Here is a 16,557-nt window from a genome sequence, read left to right as displayed (position 1 = left end):
TCCTCTTCTCTCCCTTGTAATTTGAACACCGGAAGTCACGCGCTTCCATAGAGAATGCATGGAAGCGAGTGACTTCCGGCTTATAATAACAGCTCAAAGAAGAGGACTCACAGCGCCGGTGGAAGTGAGCGCGCGCCGAATTTGAACGGGACCGGAACGGAGCTACGCCGCTGGACATCGATCATCTTCCGTGAGTACACATGCCAGCGGCTACCGGGGGGGCCAAAAATTTTTTGGGGTGAACTGCTTCTTTAACTTTTATTTTACTGTGTGTGAACATTGCCTAAAAGTTAACCAGTATATATGTAGCCCAAAATGGTAAAAGAAAAAGAAAAAATAAACATATTTGGTATCACTGCCATCTATAGAGTAAAACTAACACATTTCTTACACTGCGCAATAAACATAAAAAGTTAAATTCAACCAAGTCCCTAAATACAACTCATCCAGCCGAAAAACACAAGCTCTATTAAGCTACATCAAAGGAAAAGTCATAAGAAGTTCCAGATTTCAGAAAGCACCAGTGTAATCTAGGTTTTGATTTCTTTGTCTTTTTGCAGGGAAGGCTCCGTCATTGTTGATAGTTTGGCGACATTTCCAAATGATAATCATACAGACGAGGAGGTCCAGAGGGTGTTCAATGAGGCCGTCATAAGTAATAATAACATGCTGGGAAACATTGAGGTCCTATTCAGGAGCACAACCACTACTTTAGGTAAGAGGAGTAAGATGCCCAGCTAAAGATTTAGTTGTTTCATTAATTAGAACAGTATAAAATTGTTGCCACTTTTGTCAAATATGTTATATTCACTTTGTGCTTTTATATATTTGTCATCTCAATGCAGCTCCAACTGCAAAACCAGATGATAAACCTGGACGCAAAGCTTCAAGACCTTACCCATGTTGTCCACGCACCACTGCCAGATCTAGTACAAGATCAAGAGCTAGCATACCCGATTTCAGCACAACCACTGCTCCCAGTACAGTAAATGTCTGGAGCGATTACAGTACAACGGCTGAGCCCAACCCAAGTGGTCAACCAGACACAAATACTGGAACAACTCAACTTAACCCATCCAACCAACCAGGCACAAATACTGGAACAGCTCAGCCTAACCCATCTGAACAACCAGGCTCAAATACTGGAACAGCTGACCCTAACCCATCTGGTCAGCCAGGCACAAATACTGGAACAGCTCAACCAAACCCATCCGCTCAACCAGGCACAAATACTGGAACAGCTCAGACCAACCCAACTGGTCAACCAGACACAAATACAGGACCAACTCAGCCTAACCCATCTGGTCCACCAGGTACAAATACTGGAACAGCTCAGCCCAACCCATCCAGTCAACCAGATACAAACACAGGAACATCTCAGCCCAAACCAACGGGTCAACCAGACACAAATACTGGAACAACTCGACCTAACCCATCTGGTCAACCAAGCACAAATACTGGAACAGCTCAGACCAACCCATCCGGTCAACCAGACACAAATACTGAACCAACTCATGCTAACCCATCTGGTCCACCAGACACAAATACTGGAACATCTCAGCCCAACCCAACGGGTCAACCAGACACAAATACTGGAACAACTCAACCTAACCCATCTGGTAAACCAGGCACAAATACTGGAACAGCTCAGACCAAGCCATCCAGTCAAACAGACACAAATACTGGACCAACTCAGCCTAACCCATCTGGTCCACCAGGTACAAATACTGGAACCGCTCAGCCCAATCCATCTGGTCCACCAGGCACAAATACTGGAACATCTCAGCCCAACCCATCTGGTCAACAAGTTACAAAAGATGCATCATTGACTGGTATGAGTACAGAGGTTCTTCTATCAACTACAGCAGGAACACCTAGTTCGTTTTCTGCTGGAACACTCTTTGCCATTCCTCTTGAGTTCAGGGTTCTGAATCTGAACACAAGCGATGACATGGAAAGCTTTAACATATATGTTCAAGACCAGGTAAGTATCAAAAGGCTCCACCTTTCTGAAAAATCATTATATAAGAGATTTGCTTTATATGTAGTTTCATACAGCAAATTTACACAAAGAAAAATACATGACCAAATTTTGACTGCTTTCCACACAAGTGGATTGGATTATCATTGGATGTACAGGATTAAAAAAAAAACATATACAATAAGCTCCCCCTAGTGGGGGCTACAAACAGCTGAAATGTTTATCTTAACAAAGAGCATCAGGGTATTTTGAGCTTTGTATCACAAATGGGGCTTTAACCCATATAAAATATATTATGGAATTAAACAGGACAGAAACTATAACTAAACACAAAAGATTTTACCAGATCCTCCTTTAATATGTCTTTAGCTTCGTATCATTTATAGCTTGTAACAATCAGGTCTGTATTGAAAATAATTATGGGGCCTGCTTCCTGATGATTACCTGGTCCCCATCTCAACAAAGGAAATTCCCACTAAGCAAATCATGTCTGCGGTAGGTCTCCTCCATAACTGGTGACTGATTTCCCGAGTGTCGAGAGAGGTACCCGAAAGTGGTAACCAATGGCAGGAGATTGGACCCTTATTTTTTTTTTAAGGCACCCTATTTAAGCCATTTTTTTATATTTTATAGTGCTGGAGAACCCCTTTAACTCATACTGGATCTCCGTCCATGAATGATGCATAATAAGGCCAGGTTCACACTAAGTATGACACCGGCTGTTTTGTGACCTGGCCGTGTCACAGAACAGCATTGTCAGTGAAGTTTATCCCGGCCAGTACTGCAGTAAACTTCAATTCTATTGAACTGGGATGCGGACACATCCGTGTGCGCCCACATCCCAATTCACCATTGATTACAATGGAGAGTGCATCTGGAACCGCACTCTCTATTGTCTGACCTGTCAGGCTTGTGTACCCGCTAATCAATGAATAGCGGCCACACCAAACTGATATGTCAGTTTTCACTGCGGCCGCTAGCGATCCCGGCTGGAGTGTATCCTGTGTGTATACACTCCGGCCGGGATCCCATTCATTTTCAATGCAATTAATTTTTGTATTAATCACGGCCTTTGTTGCAATGTGATTGCAGCCGTGATTAATACAAAAAATACGTCGTGTGAACACAGCCTAAAAAAACTCTAAAACTTACTTCTTGCTTTTGTCTTTGCAGCTTTCTCAAGTCTTTCAATCCATTCCTAACTTTGTATCTGCACAAGTTGTAACAAGGTGGGTCAACTAATGTCTTATGATGAAAACTCAGCTCCAAAGTATTATAAAAGTAGTCTTCAACATTTTTGTTGTATAGTACAGATTTTAGGCTAGCTTTTTATATCGAAGCCAGAAAATGGAGAAAAGGAGATATGTAGAACTTTCCTTTACTATTTCCTTTCATTATAAATCCACTTCTGGCTTTGGTGCAAAGAAAACATAAAACTTTCTGTGGCATTTTCCCAAAACAGCGCTGTGTGACCCACCCTTATACATTCCCTTTCCATAGGTATCAGGCTTTACCATCATTGGTTTCCAAAAGTCTTGATTAATGATTAACGATTAATGATTGCAAACAAGATTGTTTATCGTTAACCTGAAATCGTTCACCATATTTCACAGAATGACAATCGTTATTTACGATCGTTACTATGATCGTTATATCGATTGTTACTATGATCGTTTATTCCTTGTGATCCCAGAAAAACAATGGACAATGTGCAATTACACTGAACGATTAGTGAAAAAATGCGGAACTTGAGCGAACAAACGTGGAATTACAGCGAATGATTACCGAACGATTAACAATGATTTTAGGTTCAGATCTAAATCAACGATCAATGACATACGAACGATTTCTCGATCGTTGCCTGCAATTACACAGAACGATTATCGTTTAAATTCTATTGATTTAACGATTTTTCGCACAATAATCGTCCTGTGTAATAGGGCCCTTACCCACATAAGACATAGATTCAAGCAGTAACATACAATGCAGTAGACACTCACAAGATTTTTCCTTTTGTATTCTGACAGGCAGGGATCGGTCTACTTAACTGATATCGTGTTCTCACAAGGCGCTCCGTCCAACCAGATGATTGTTGATGTTTTTTATAATTACTTGAAGGATCACAACATGTATCTGGGCACCTTAAATATAGATCCTTACAGCATTCGTTCTGGAGGTAAGTCAACCCAATGTAAAGAGATGGAAAACGATTCCTATAAATCAGAACTAGACCAGGTAAGGTGACAAAGATCACCTCATCCTAGAAGTCACAGCGGTGGCTTCATGAGGACATATACATCATCAGTAGACAATACAATACTTGCCAACTTGTTTAACAGGAAAAACTCTGCCCCAATGTGGCAGTGTTCCGAGGGGTGCCCAAGGCAGGTATTATACTTACAAATATGTCTTTGGTTTACACGTATGCAATATGCTATATAAACAACCAACACCTCAGCTCAGTCTGCAAATTCCCTTTTGGTTGCCTCATTCTTAGGAACGGCTGGGACCAAAAGGTCAAATGGCCGCTGTCAGAATGTAATAGTGCATCCTAGGGATATGTCATAAAAGCCAATGATTGGAATACCCCTTTAGGCTGGGTTCACACTACGTATATTTCAGTCAGTATTGTGGTCCTCATATTGCAACCAAAACCAGGAGTGGATTGAAAACACAGAAAGGCTCTGTTCACACAATGTTGAAATTGAGTGGATGGCCGCCATTAAATGGCAAATATTTGCTGTTATTTTAAAACAGCGGCTGTTGTAGTGAAATAATGGCATTTACTGTTATATGGCGGCCATCCACTCAATTTCAACATTGTGTGGATAGAGCCTATCTGTGTTTTTAATCCACTACAAAACACTACGTATATTTCAGTCAGTATTGTGGTCCTCATATTGCAACCAAAACCAGGAGTGGATTAAAAACACAGAAAGGCTCTGTCCACACAGTGTTGAAATTGAGTGGATGGCCGCCATATAACAGTAAATAACTGCCATTATTTCAATATAACAGCCGTTGTTTTAAAATAACAGCAAATATTTGCCATTAAATGGCGGCCATCCACTCAATTTCAACACTGTGTGAACAGAGTCTTTCTGTGTTTTCAATCCACTCCTGGTTTTGGTTGCAATATGAGGACCACAATACTGACTGAAATATACGTAGTGTGAACAAAGCCTTTAACTGTGAAAATCATTTCGATTTGTACATACTGACAGCTTAATAGACCATGCAGCAAAGTGAGGGGCAGAGAACTGGGAAGGTTTTATTCTAAGCTGGACGGAAACATTGTGCAAGGTGCCAAAGTCATCGATCCAACAGTTGACACCTTCCAGCTGCATCATACACAGCACATGGTATGAGGCTGAACATATGTGAACTTTTGAACTTAAACGTGATCCACTTGACTAGAATCATGCAGTTAAGGAACAAGGGTTAAGTCTGTAGGTCAAGTCTTGCTGCTTAAAGTTGTGCAATCTAGGAACAAGTGACTTTGCTCACGTGTCCGCCTCCAATTTCAATATAATTCATATTTAATTCAAAACTACTGGCTATGATATCCATAAAAATGTAAAACATGATCAAAAACAAGCTATACCGCTTAACCAAGTATGTTCTTCTCTGACCATTTTGCAGATGCTGTTCCCAGTGACCTTCCAACAACTCCAAGTCCTGGCTCAAATACAGGAGCTTCAGGTGCTGTAACAACACAGCCTAATCCATCTGGTCAACCAACCACAAATACTGGAACAGCTCAACCTAGCCCATCTGGTCAACCAGGCACAAATACCGGAACAGCTCAACCCAACCCATCTGGTCCACCAGGCACAAATACCGGAACAGCTCAACCCAACCCATCTGGTCAGCCAGGCACAAATACCGGAACAGCTCAACCCAACCCATCTGGTCCACCAGGCACAAATACTGGAACAGCTCAGACCAACCCAACCGGTCAACAAGTTACAAAAAATGCATCACTGACTGGCATGAGTACAGAGGTTCTCCTCACAACTACAGCAGGAACACCTAGTTCGTTTTCTGCAGGAACACTCTTTGCCTTTCCTCTTGAGTTCAGGGTTCTGAATCTGAACACAAGCGATGACATGGAAAGCTTTAACATATATGTTCAAGACCAGGCAAGTATCAAAAGGCTCCACCTGCAATAGCCATTCTGAAAAATCATTATATAAGAGATTTGCTTTATATGTAGTTTCATACAGCAAATTAACGCAAAGAAAAATACATGACCAAATTTTAACTGCTTTTCGCACAAGTGGATTGGATTATTATTGGACGTACAGGATTAAAAAAAAACGTATACAATAAGCTCCCCCTAGTGGGGGCTACAGACAGCTAAAATGTTTATCTTAGCAAAGAGAATCAGGGTATTTGGAGCTTTGTATCACAAAGGGGGCTTTACCCCATATAAAATAAATGATGGAATTAAACAGGACAGAAACTATAACTAAACTCAATAGATTTTACCAGATCCTTCTTCAATATGTCTTTAGCTTGGTATCATTTTTAGCTTGTGACAATAAGGTCTGTATTGAACAAAAAAATGGGTCCGGCTTCCCGATCATCACCTGGTCCCAATCTCAACAAAGCAAATTCCCACTAAGCAAATCATGTCTGGGGTAGGTCTCCTCCATAACTGGTGACTGACTGATCGAGCATTTCCTGAGTGTCGAGAGAGGTACCCGAAAGTGGTAACCAGTGACAGGAGATTGGAGAAGTCCAACCCTTATTTTTCTTTTAAGCAAACCTAAACCTATTTTTTTTGTTTTTATAGTGCTGGAGAACCCCTTTAACTTATCCTGGATATCTCCATCCATGAATAATGCAGAATAAAGCAAACTCCAAAACTCACTTGTTACTTTTTTCTTTGCAGCTTTCTCAAGTCTTTCAATCCATTCCTAACTTTGTATCTGCACACGTTCAAACAAGGTGGGTCAACTAATGTCTTATGATGAAAACTCTTCTCCAAAGTATTATAAAAGTTGTCTTCAAATTTTATAGTTATAAGGGGAGATTTATCAAAGGGTGTAAACTGGCCACAGCAACCAATCACAGCTCCTCTTTCCTTTCAACAGAGCTGAAAGCTGAGCTGTGATTGGTTGCTGTGGGCAGTTTGCACCAGTCTAAATTTTACACCCTTTGATAAACCTCCCCTATTAAGTCTAGTTTTTTACATCAGAGCCAGAAAATGGAGAAGGAGAAAAATGTACAACTTTTTTATTCCTATTTACTATTTCCTTTCATTATAAATGCACTTCTGGCTTTAAAGAAAAAAAAACATCAAAAATTGCAGTGGCACTGTGTGACCGACCCTTATACATTCCCTTTTGATTATCATTGGTGTCCAAAAGTCTTCTTTTTAGTGTAAAGGTCCTATTAGACACACAGAATTCTCATCGCAGGTGGTCGCAAATGAGCGCCACTCAGTGAGACCGGTGTTCATTTGCAGTGCCTTTACACATCACCAAAAATCTAGCGGCCAAGCTGCACATACTATCCATATATCGTTTGTGCAGCCATGGAAGCTGACACCACGGATATACATATATCTGTGCTGTTTTCACATTACACAGCAGCACATACTTACCGTTGCTGCTGTGATCCGGCATCCTGTTCCTCCAGCTGCTGTGTGTTCAGGCCCTGCCTCCTCCAGAATGATTGACAGCCAGAGGAGACGGGGCGTAAGACACAGCGGCTGGACCGGAAAGCCAGAGAAGAGGTTGCTAGATTGCAGCAGCAGCATTATGTACTGCTCTGTGATATGAAAACTGACAGCATGAATATATGTATATCCATGCAGTCAGTTTCCATTAACGGTCATCAGCCTTACATCCCCTGTATACACAAGAAGATGTGTGGCCAATGCCGATAAGTTTTAAAACCTGCTCTAAACAGACAATCATCTGAAGATTGGGCATTTTGCCTGACCTCGGCTGATCACTGTCACATTTACATAGGTCAGATTATTTTAGTGTGTAGGAAAGGTCTGCATAGGAGCTGTATACACAAGACAGAGGAACAACTTTTATTCAGACTTTTTTTTTTTAATTGGTTGAGAAATAAAAAATTTTGTTGCAAAAGTCTTGATACCCTACTGCAGGGGTCCTTAACTGGCGGACCGCGGTCCGAGCCCGGACCGCGGAGGCCTGCTGTCCGGACCCCTGGTCAGACCTCCTAACTGCCCCGGATCCGGTCCGTCCCGGGGCGGTTAGGAGGTCCCGCTCCGCACTGCCTCCCGTCCCATAGGTGTACTGTCCTTAGATGTCAGTACGCCTGTGGGGCTGGGGGCAGTGTTGGCTCGGCCCCCGGCTGATACGCGCTCTCTGGGGATGTCCCGGGGATTCCCCAGCAGAGCGCGCATCACTGACCTCAGTGTACGCCGTCGGCCAGCTCTACCGGAAGTACAGGACGGCGGCACACACTGAGGTCACTGGTGCGCGCTCTGCTGGGGAATCCCCGGGACGTCCCCAGAGAGCACGTATCAGCCGGGGGCCGGACCAGGAGGAAAGAAGAAGACAGCCGCAGCGAGGGAATGAGGTGCTAGGTGAGTTGTGGGTTGTTTTTGTTTGTTTTTTTTGTCTGGGGGCCATCTATAAAAGGAGAGCGCAAAGGGGGCTATATACTACAGGGGGAGAGCACAGGGGGCTATATACTACAGGGGGGAGAGCACAGGGGGCTATATACTACTGGGGGGAGATCACAGGGGGCTGTATACTACTGGGGAAGAGCACAGGGGGGCTATATACTACAGGGGGCTGTATACTACAGGGGGAGAGCACAGGGGGGCTATATACTAATGGGGGGAGAGCACAGGGGGCCTATATATACTACTGGGGGGACCTCACAGGGGTGTTATATACTACTGGGGGGAGCTCACAGGGGGGTTATATACTACTGGGGGGAGCTCACAAGGGGCTATATACTACAGGGGGAGAGCACAGGGGGCTATATACTACTGGGAAGAGCTCACAGGGGGCTATATACTACAGGGGGAGAGCACAGGGGGGCTATATAATACTGGGGGGAGCTCACAGCGGGCTATATACTACAGGGGGAGAGCACAGGGGGGCTATATACTACTGGGGGGAGCTCACAAGGGGCTATATACTACAGGGGGAGCTTACAGGGGGGCTATATACTACTGGGGGAGCTTACAGGGGGGGCTATATACTACAGGGGGAGAGCACAGGGAGGCTATATACTACTGGGGGAGCTCACAGGGGGGCTATATACTACTGGGGGGAGCTCACAGGGCGGCTATATACTACTGAGGGAGCTCACAGAGGGACTATATACTACTGGGGGGAGCTCACAGGGGGCTATATACTACAGGGGGAGAGTGCACGGGGGGGCTATACACTACTGGGGGAGCAACAGGGGGGGGCTATATACTACCAGGGCAGTCACCCCTTCGTACCTTATATCAAAGGGTTGGTGAGAGATAAAAAAAATGCCAGCTTTCCCGCTAATAAGCAGCAATTCTGTATGTAAATAGTTGAACGTTTGTGAAACGATGTTCAGCTCGGACCGTCATCTGACTATAAACCCCGGTAAGTGGACCCTCACTAAAAGTTGTTGAGTACCCCTGCCCTACTGTGTATAGTGGATACCCTTCCTTTTTACCCACATAAGACATAGATTCAAGCAGTAACATACAATGCAGTAGACACTCACAAGATTTTTCCTTTTGTATTGTGACAGGCAAGGATCGGTCTACTTAACTGATATCGTGTTCTCACAAGACGCTCCGTCCAACCAGATGATTGTTGATGTTTTTTATAACTACTTGAAGGATCACAACATGTATCTGGGCACCTTAAATATAGATCCTTACAGCATTCGTTCTGGAGGTAAGTCAACCCAATGTAAAGAGTTGGAAAACGATTCTTATATATCAGAACTAGACCAGGTAAGGTGACAAAGATCACCTCATCCTAGAAGTCACAGCGGTGGCTACATGAGGACATATACATCATCAGTAGACAATACAATACTTGCCAACTTGTTTAACAGGAAAAACTCTGCCCCAATGTGGCAGTGTTCCGAGGGGTGCCCAAGGCAGGTATTATACTTACAAATATGTCTTTGGTTTACACGTATGCAATATGCTATATATACAACCAACACCTCAGCTCAGTCTGCAAATTCCCTTTTGGTTGCCTCATTCTTAGGACCAAAAGGTTAAATGCCCGCTGCTAGAATGTAATAGTGCATCCTAGGGATATGTTGTAATCGCCAATGATTGGAATACTTCGTAAATGTACGGCTATTGTTGCAATCGGCAACAACGACTGCACCTTTTACAAATAAATAAGTTGCCTAGTCTTCTATGGAATTCTGGCCAGAGCGTATACACAAAGTATATGCTCTGGCCAGGATTTCTCGCGGTGCCGTAGAAAACTGAGATGTCAGTTTTCTGCGGCCGCTATTTAGTGAATAGCGGCCGCAGAAAACCCTGTCAGTGCACACTATGGAGCGAGTGGTGAAGTGTGCGGTGAAGAGTTCTGATGCGGGCGTGCACGGATGCGCCCGCATCAGAACTCTGTAGCTGGAAAGATTATCCGGCCAGTACTGCAGTACCAGCCAGAATAATCTTTTCTGAGACTGGCCGTTCTGTGACCCAGCCGGGTCACGGAATGGCCGGTCTCTTACGTTGTGTGAACATAGTCTAAAACTGCAAAAATCATTTTAATTTGTACAGAGATCAGTATATAACAACCGCACTCCACTCCAGGATCTTTTTATTTTTACAGGTATTTATTGCACAAGATGTATGATGCATTCATAGTAATTAGTATACCCAATCAGGACGTTTTGGTCGAATGACCTTTTTCAACCAGGTATACAATAGGTAACCGTAGGTACAAGATGTGTGCCCAAAAGAATAAAGTGCCTGTAACATCTCTGTAGTGATTCTAGATGGCGGCCGGAGCAATCTCGAAACGTCCCGATTGGGTATACTAATTACTATGAATGCATCATACATGTTGTGCAATAAATACCTGTAAAAATAAAAAGATGGCATAATAAGCATTAATCCTGGAGTGTGGTTGTTATATGCTGATCTCTGATTATTGATCAACCAGCACCAATTAAAACGGAGTGCATGGACATACTCTAACACAATTCCATTTGTACTTACTGACAGCTTAATAGACCATGTAGCAAAGTGATAGGCAGAGAACTGGGAAGGTTTTATTCTGTGTTGGACAGAAACATTGTGCAAGGTTCCAAAATCATCGATCCAACATCTTCAGTTGACACCTTCCAGCTGCATCATACACAGCACATGGTATCAGGCTGAACATCTGTGCACTTTTCAAGTCTGTAGATCATATCTTGCTGCTTCAAGTTGTGCGAAATCTAGGAACAATCGACTTTGCTCACATGTCAGCCTCCAATTTCAATATAATTAATATTAAATTCAAAACTACTGGCTATGATATCCATAAAAAATTAAAACATGATCAAAATCAAGCTATACTGCTTAACCAAGTATGTTTTTCTCTGACCATTTTGCAGATGCTGTTCCCAGTGACCTTCCAACAACTCCAAGTCCTGGCTCAAATACAGGAGCTTCAGGTGCTGTAACAACTCAGCCTAATCCATCTGGTCAGCCAGGCACAAATACTGGAACAGTTCATCCTAACCCATCTGGTCAGCCAGGCACAAATACTGGAACAGCTCAACCCAACCCATCTGGTCAGCCAGGCACAAATACTGGAACAGCTCAACCCAACCCATCTGGTCAGCCAGGCACAAATACTGGAACAGCTCAACCCAACCCAACTGGTCAGCCAGGCACAAATACTGGAACAGCTCAACCCAACCCATCTGGTCGGCCAGGCACAAATACTGGAACAGTTCATCCTAACCCATCTGGTCAGCCAGGCACAAATACTGGAACAGCTCAACCCAACCCATCTGGTCAGCCAGGCACAAATACTGGAACAGCTCAACCCAACCCAACTGGTCAGCCAGGCACAAATACTGGAACAGCTCAACCCAACCCATCTGGTCAGCCAGGCACAAATACTGGAACAGTTCATCCTAACCCATCTGGTCAGCCAGGCACAAATACTGGAACAGCTCAACCCAAGCCATCTGGTCAGCAGGGCACAAATACTGGAACAGCTCAACCCAACCCAACTGGTCAGCCAGGCACAAATACTGGAACAGTTCAGCCCAACCCAACTGGTCAACCATTTACAAAAGATGCATCATTGACTGGCATGAGTACAGAGGTTCTTCTATCAACTAAGGCAGGAACACCTAGTTCGTTTTCTGCAGGAACACTCTTTGCCATTCCTCTTGAGTTCAGGGTTCTAAATCTGAACACAAGCGATAACACGGAAAGCTTTAACATATATGTTCAAGACCAGGCAAGTATCAAAAGGCTCCAACTACAGTAGCCATTCTGAAAAATCATTATATAAGGGATTTACTTTATATTTAGTTCCATACAGGGAATGTCTACAAAGCATCATATTTACGTGACCACAGTACAAGTGGAAATATTAATAGAGTTATGGGATTATAACAATGTGTACAGAAGGCTCCCCCTAGTGGGGGCTACAGACAGCCAGTATGTATGCCATAGCAACAAGAATCAGGGTATTTGAAGCTTTGTATTAAAAAGGGGGTCTTCATCCACTATTAAATATATGATGGAATTAATCAGGACAGAATCTATAACTACACACAATAGATATTTTATGATTACTGCTTCCTGGTCCCCATCTCTACAAAGGAAATTCCCATTAGGCCAGTCAGTCTCTGGGACAGGTCTCCTCTATGGTTAGTGACTGACTGATTGGGCATTTGCTGAGTGTCAAGACAGGAACCAGGGCAGGAGATTGCGTAGGTCTGCAACCCTTATGTTTGATTTAAAACAACATGAACATTTTTTAATGCTGGACAATCCCTTTAACTCATCCTGGACATCCCCATCCATGAATATTGAAAAAACCGCAAACTCCGATACTTACTCGTTGCTTTTGTCTTTGCAGCTTTCTGAAGTCTTTAAATCCATTCCTTACTTTGTATCTGCACAAGTTCTAACAAGGTGAGTTAACGAATGTCTTCTGATGAAAACTCTTCTCCAAAGTACAGTGATCCCTCAACTTACAATGGCCTCGGGATACAATATTTTCAACATACAATGTTCCTTTCTGGACCATCGTAACTTGAGAGCACTCAACATACAATGCTACAGACAGTCCAGATCTGCAAAACATGTAAAAAAAACCTAGCTGATCGACCAAAGAAAGTGGCCATTTTACTGGTAAAATCCCAATATTAGTGAAGTGCATGCACTGTCTGGTATCTCCTCTCTACAGTACAGTGTGATACTACATGTCCTATACTGTTGTGTCTCTAGTATCTCCTCCCTACGGTATATTGTGATACTACTTGTCCTGTACTGCTGTGTGTCTGATATCTCCTCTCTACAGTACATTGTGATACTACATGTCCTGTACTGCTGTGTGTCTAGTATAGAGTATCTAGTCGAGTTGCACCTTTAGGCATCAGGTGAGGGTGGCCTCATTTTATTTTTCTGGGACCCTGTGTGATCTGTACAGGACCTGAAAACGCTCCAGTCCTCTACATAGAAAGAAATTTAGAGTCTCTTGTAGCTCTTCCTGGCTGTTGTATGTAAGGACTTGCTGTATCCATACCCCCAAGAGGGTAAGTATGAAGGCTCCTGCAGTAAATGCTCAGCCAATCAGTGGCTGAGGTGGGGCTGATTGGCTAAGCGGACACTACTTTTTTCCAGTTCAGTCGAATCATACCTAACTATGAATCAACTTTTGGTTTGGCTTTGGCCAGTAGACAACTGCTATGCAAATTTTACATGTCTCCATGGTCACAGACTACAAACAAATCCTGTGAAGTCTGGTCCTTTATGTGATTTATTACTCTACACCTTTTTTCCTGTTCTTACTGATCTACACATAATAGAAGCAGAAGCACAGGAGTGGAGTTTTACAAGATGGTAGAATCAGACAAAATACAGGGGATGTTTGTGGCATGTAGCTGAGGAGTCTTATAGGTCTGCATAGGAGCTGTATACACAAAACAGTAGGACAGCTTTTATTCAGACCTTTTATGTTTATTTTAATAGGTTGAGGAATAAAAAATATAGCTGCAAAAGTCTTGATACCCTGTGTAAGATACATTGCAAGCTTTCACGTTTGTATTCCGACAGGCAAGGATCACTCTTCATCACTGATATAGTGTTCTCACAAGACGCTCCATCCAACCAGATGATTGTTGATGTTTTTTATAATTATTTGAAGGATCACAACATGTATCTGGGCACCTTAAATATAGATCCTTACAGCATTCGTTCTGGAGGTAAGTCAACCAAATATAAAGAGCTACAAATGACAACTGGACCAGGTAAGATGATCAGTAGACAATACCATACTTGCCAACTTGATTAATGGGTGAAACTTTGCCTTAATGTGGCAGGGTGCCCAAAGCAGAGAGATTATATGTCCAAATGTGGCAGTGGTTTCCAAGTATGCAATAAGCTACACACGCAACCAATACAACACCACAGCTCAGTCTGTGCCAGGACACAAACTCTTGGCATCACAATGAGGCCAAGTGACAGCTCCTCTTCGGTCTCAGAACCCACATGGAAATTCGACAAAACCACAATTTTTTAAAGTACTGCATTTAACTAGCACTAAGGAAGGTCTCTGCCAATGGCTTACCATACCCGGGAGACATTGATTGGGCAACGTTCCCTAACTCCACCATTGTTTATAAGGTGGGAGCCAGGATAAGCAGCCGTCAGACTCTTCTGGTTACAGCTTACGTTTAAAAATATGCTTTCTATTTCTGATTGGTGGACGCATGACTGAAAAGCCCTCTGCCGTTCTCGGAATGATGGGGCTGGAGTGCTTCAGGCCCCTGCACAGTATTTCCTGCACAGGGTTTGCAGGGAGCTTGTCAGCACTTGAATAGGGTTATATTGCCTCTTGAGGATCATCTGGCTCTCAAAGGTCAAATGCTCACTGTTAGAATGTTCTGGTGCATCCTAGTGATATGTTATATTCGCCAAAGATAGGAAAATCCCTTTAAATTGCAAAATGATTTCTATTTGTACATACTGACAGATTAATAGACTATAGAGCAGAGTGATGTGCCGAGAACTGGAAAGCTTGTATTCTGTGTTAGAAAACACAGATACCAATGCCATGACACATGCAGGATGCCTGAGCTATGAATCATTGTACCTACATTGTACATAAACTTGCAAGGTGCCAAAATCATCAATCCAACATCCTCAGGTGACACCTTTCAGCTGCATCATAATGAGCACATGGCATCGGGCTGCACTAATGTGCTTTTTTCAGCTTAGACCTGGTCCGCCCGACTAGTATTGTGCAGTTAAGAAACCAGGGGTTAGTCTGTAGATCGAGTCTTTCTACTTGTGCACAGTAGTGGATTATAATAGGGGCGTTTTGGGCGGCAGCCCGGGGCCCTGAGCTCCTGGGGGGCCCATGACCACCCAAAAAGACTTATACTTTCAATGGTGTACTGTCTCCTGGCTACACTTCTGCCATGATTTGCAAAAAATCACTGTTTTTTATGGCAATTTTGCACAAATCAGGACATCATTATCTATCCTGTACTATGAACGCTAGTGCTTCCATAGTTACAGTGGGGTGGGGGGGCCCAGGCTTGGTGAACAGCCCGGGGCCTATGGTAAAGTTAATCTGCCCCTGGTTGTGCAATATAGGAACATAAGACTAGGGCTCAGGTAGGCAGCTCCCATTTTTATATACTACATATATAATTCAAAACTACTGACCATGATATCGAAAGTGTAAAATATGAACAAACACAAGTTATAAAGTTTAACCAAGTATGTTCTTCTCTAACCATTTTGCAGATGCCGTTCCTAGTGACCTTCCAACAACGCCAAGTCCTGGCTCGAACACAGGAGCCTCAGGTGGTGTAACAGGTACTATAGCCACATCTAGATCTGGAGAAACACCTGGAATAAGTGATTCTCAAACTCCTGGTATGGTTACAGGACCTCCAAGTGGTGTTTCCACCATTGGTCCAAATGGAAGCCCAAAAAGTACACCTGGTGCAGTGAGTCCTTCTGTACCTGGAATGACAATCCCATCATCTTCAAATGGTGATTTTACATCTTATTTCACAATATATTATCGGTAATAATTAATCTTGCTCTAAAATGAGGCTGTGGCTAGTCGTATCTGAGTCGGTCACTTTTGCAGTTATTCCTCTTTAGCCAGAATCATTGCCTGTAGGGTCCATGTATATATCCTACATCACTATAGCCATTATTATAGCCATTGCCATTGGTATTGCCAATATTACAGGCTAATATGTAATAATAAATACTTGGGGGTCCTGTAAGGGGATCCTTGGGGGTCCTGACTAGCCAAGGTGTGCAGATGTGGCAATTGATATTTATTCAATGGCGTTCACAATATTAGGACAGGTAGTTTGTGACCTATGACTAAATCTGAGAGGTATATTTTTTTACAGGCCCATGGGGCTCTGTAGGG

General features: G+C 43.2%; 1 protein-coding gene across 1 annotated transcript in view; it reads left to right on the top strand.

Moving 5' to 3' along the window:
* LOC138800099 (mucin-2-like) overlaps positions 1-16,557 on the top strand; it is a 58,756-nt gene that overhangs the window by 20,578 nt on the left and 21,621 nt on the right. Inside the window, exons 6-16 of the mRNA XM_069981906.1 lie at positions 561-715; positions 846-1,984; positions 3,155-3,210; positions 4,009-4,157; positions 5,624-6,123; positions 6,879-6,934; positions 9,707-9,855; positions 11,528-12,387; positions 13,015-13,070; positions 14,214-14,362; positions 15,912-15,983. Of these exons, the coding sequence (XP_069838007.1) occupies positions 561-715; positions 846-1,984; positions 3,155-3,210; positions 4,009-4,157; positions 5,624-6,123; positions 6,879-6,934; positions 9,707-9,855; positions 11,528-12,387; positions 13,015-13,070; positions 14,214-14,362; positions 15,912-15,983 (3,341 nt within the window). The remainder of the gene's footprint in view (positions 1-560; positions 716-845; positions 1,985-3,154; positions 3,211-4,008; positions 4,158-5,623; positions 6,124-6,878; positions 6,935-9,706; positions 9,856-11,527; positions 12,388-13,014; positions 13,071-14,213; positions 14,363-15,911; positions 15,984-16,557) is intronic.

The sequence above is a fragment of the Dendropsophus ebraccatus genome, chromosome 8, assembly GCF_027789765.1.
Source record: "Dendropsophus ebraccatus isolate aDenEbr1 chromosome 8, aDenEbr1.pat, whole genome shotgun sequence".
Taxonomy (NCBI): domain Eukaryota; kingdom Metazoa; phylum Chordata; class Amphibia; order Anura; family Hylidae; genus Dendropsophus; species Dendropsophus ebraccatus.
This window is presented reverse-complemented; position numbering and strand designations above follow the sequence as displayed.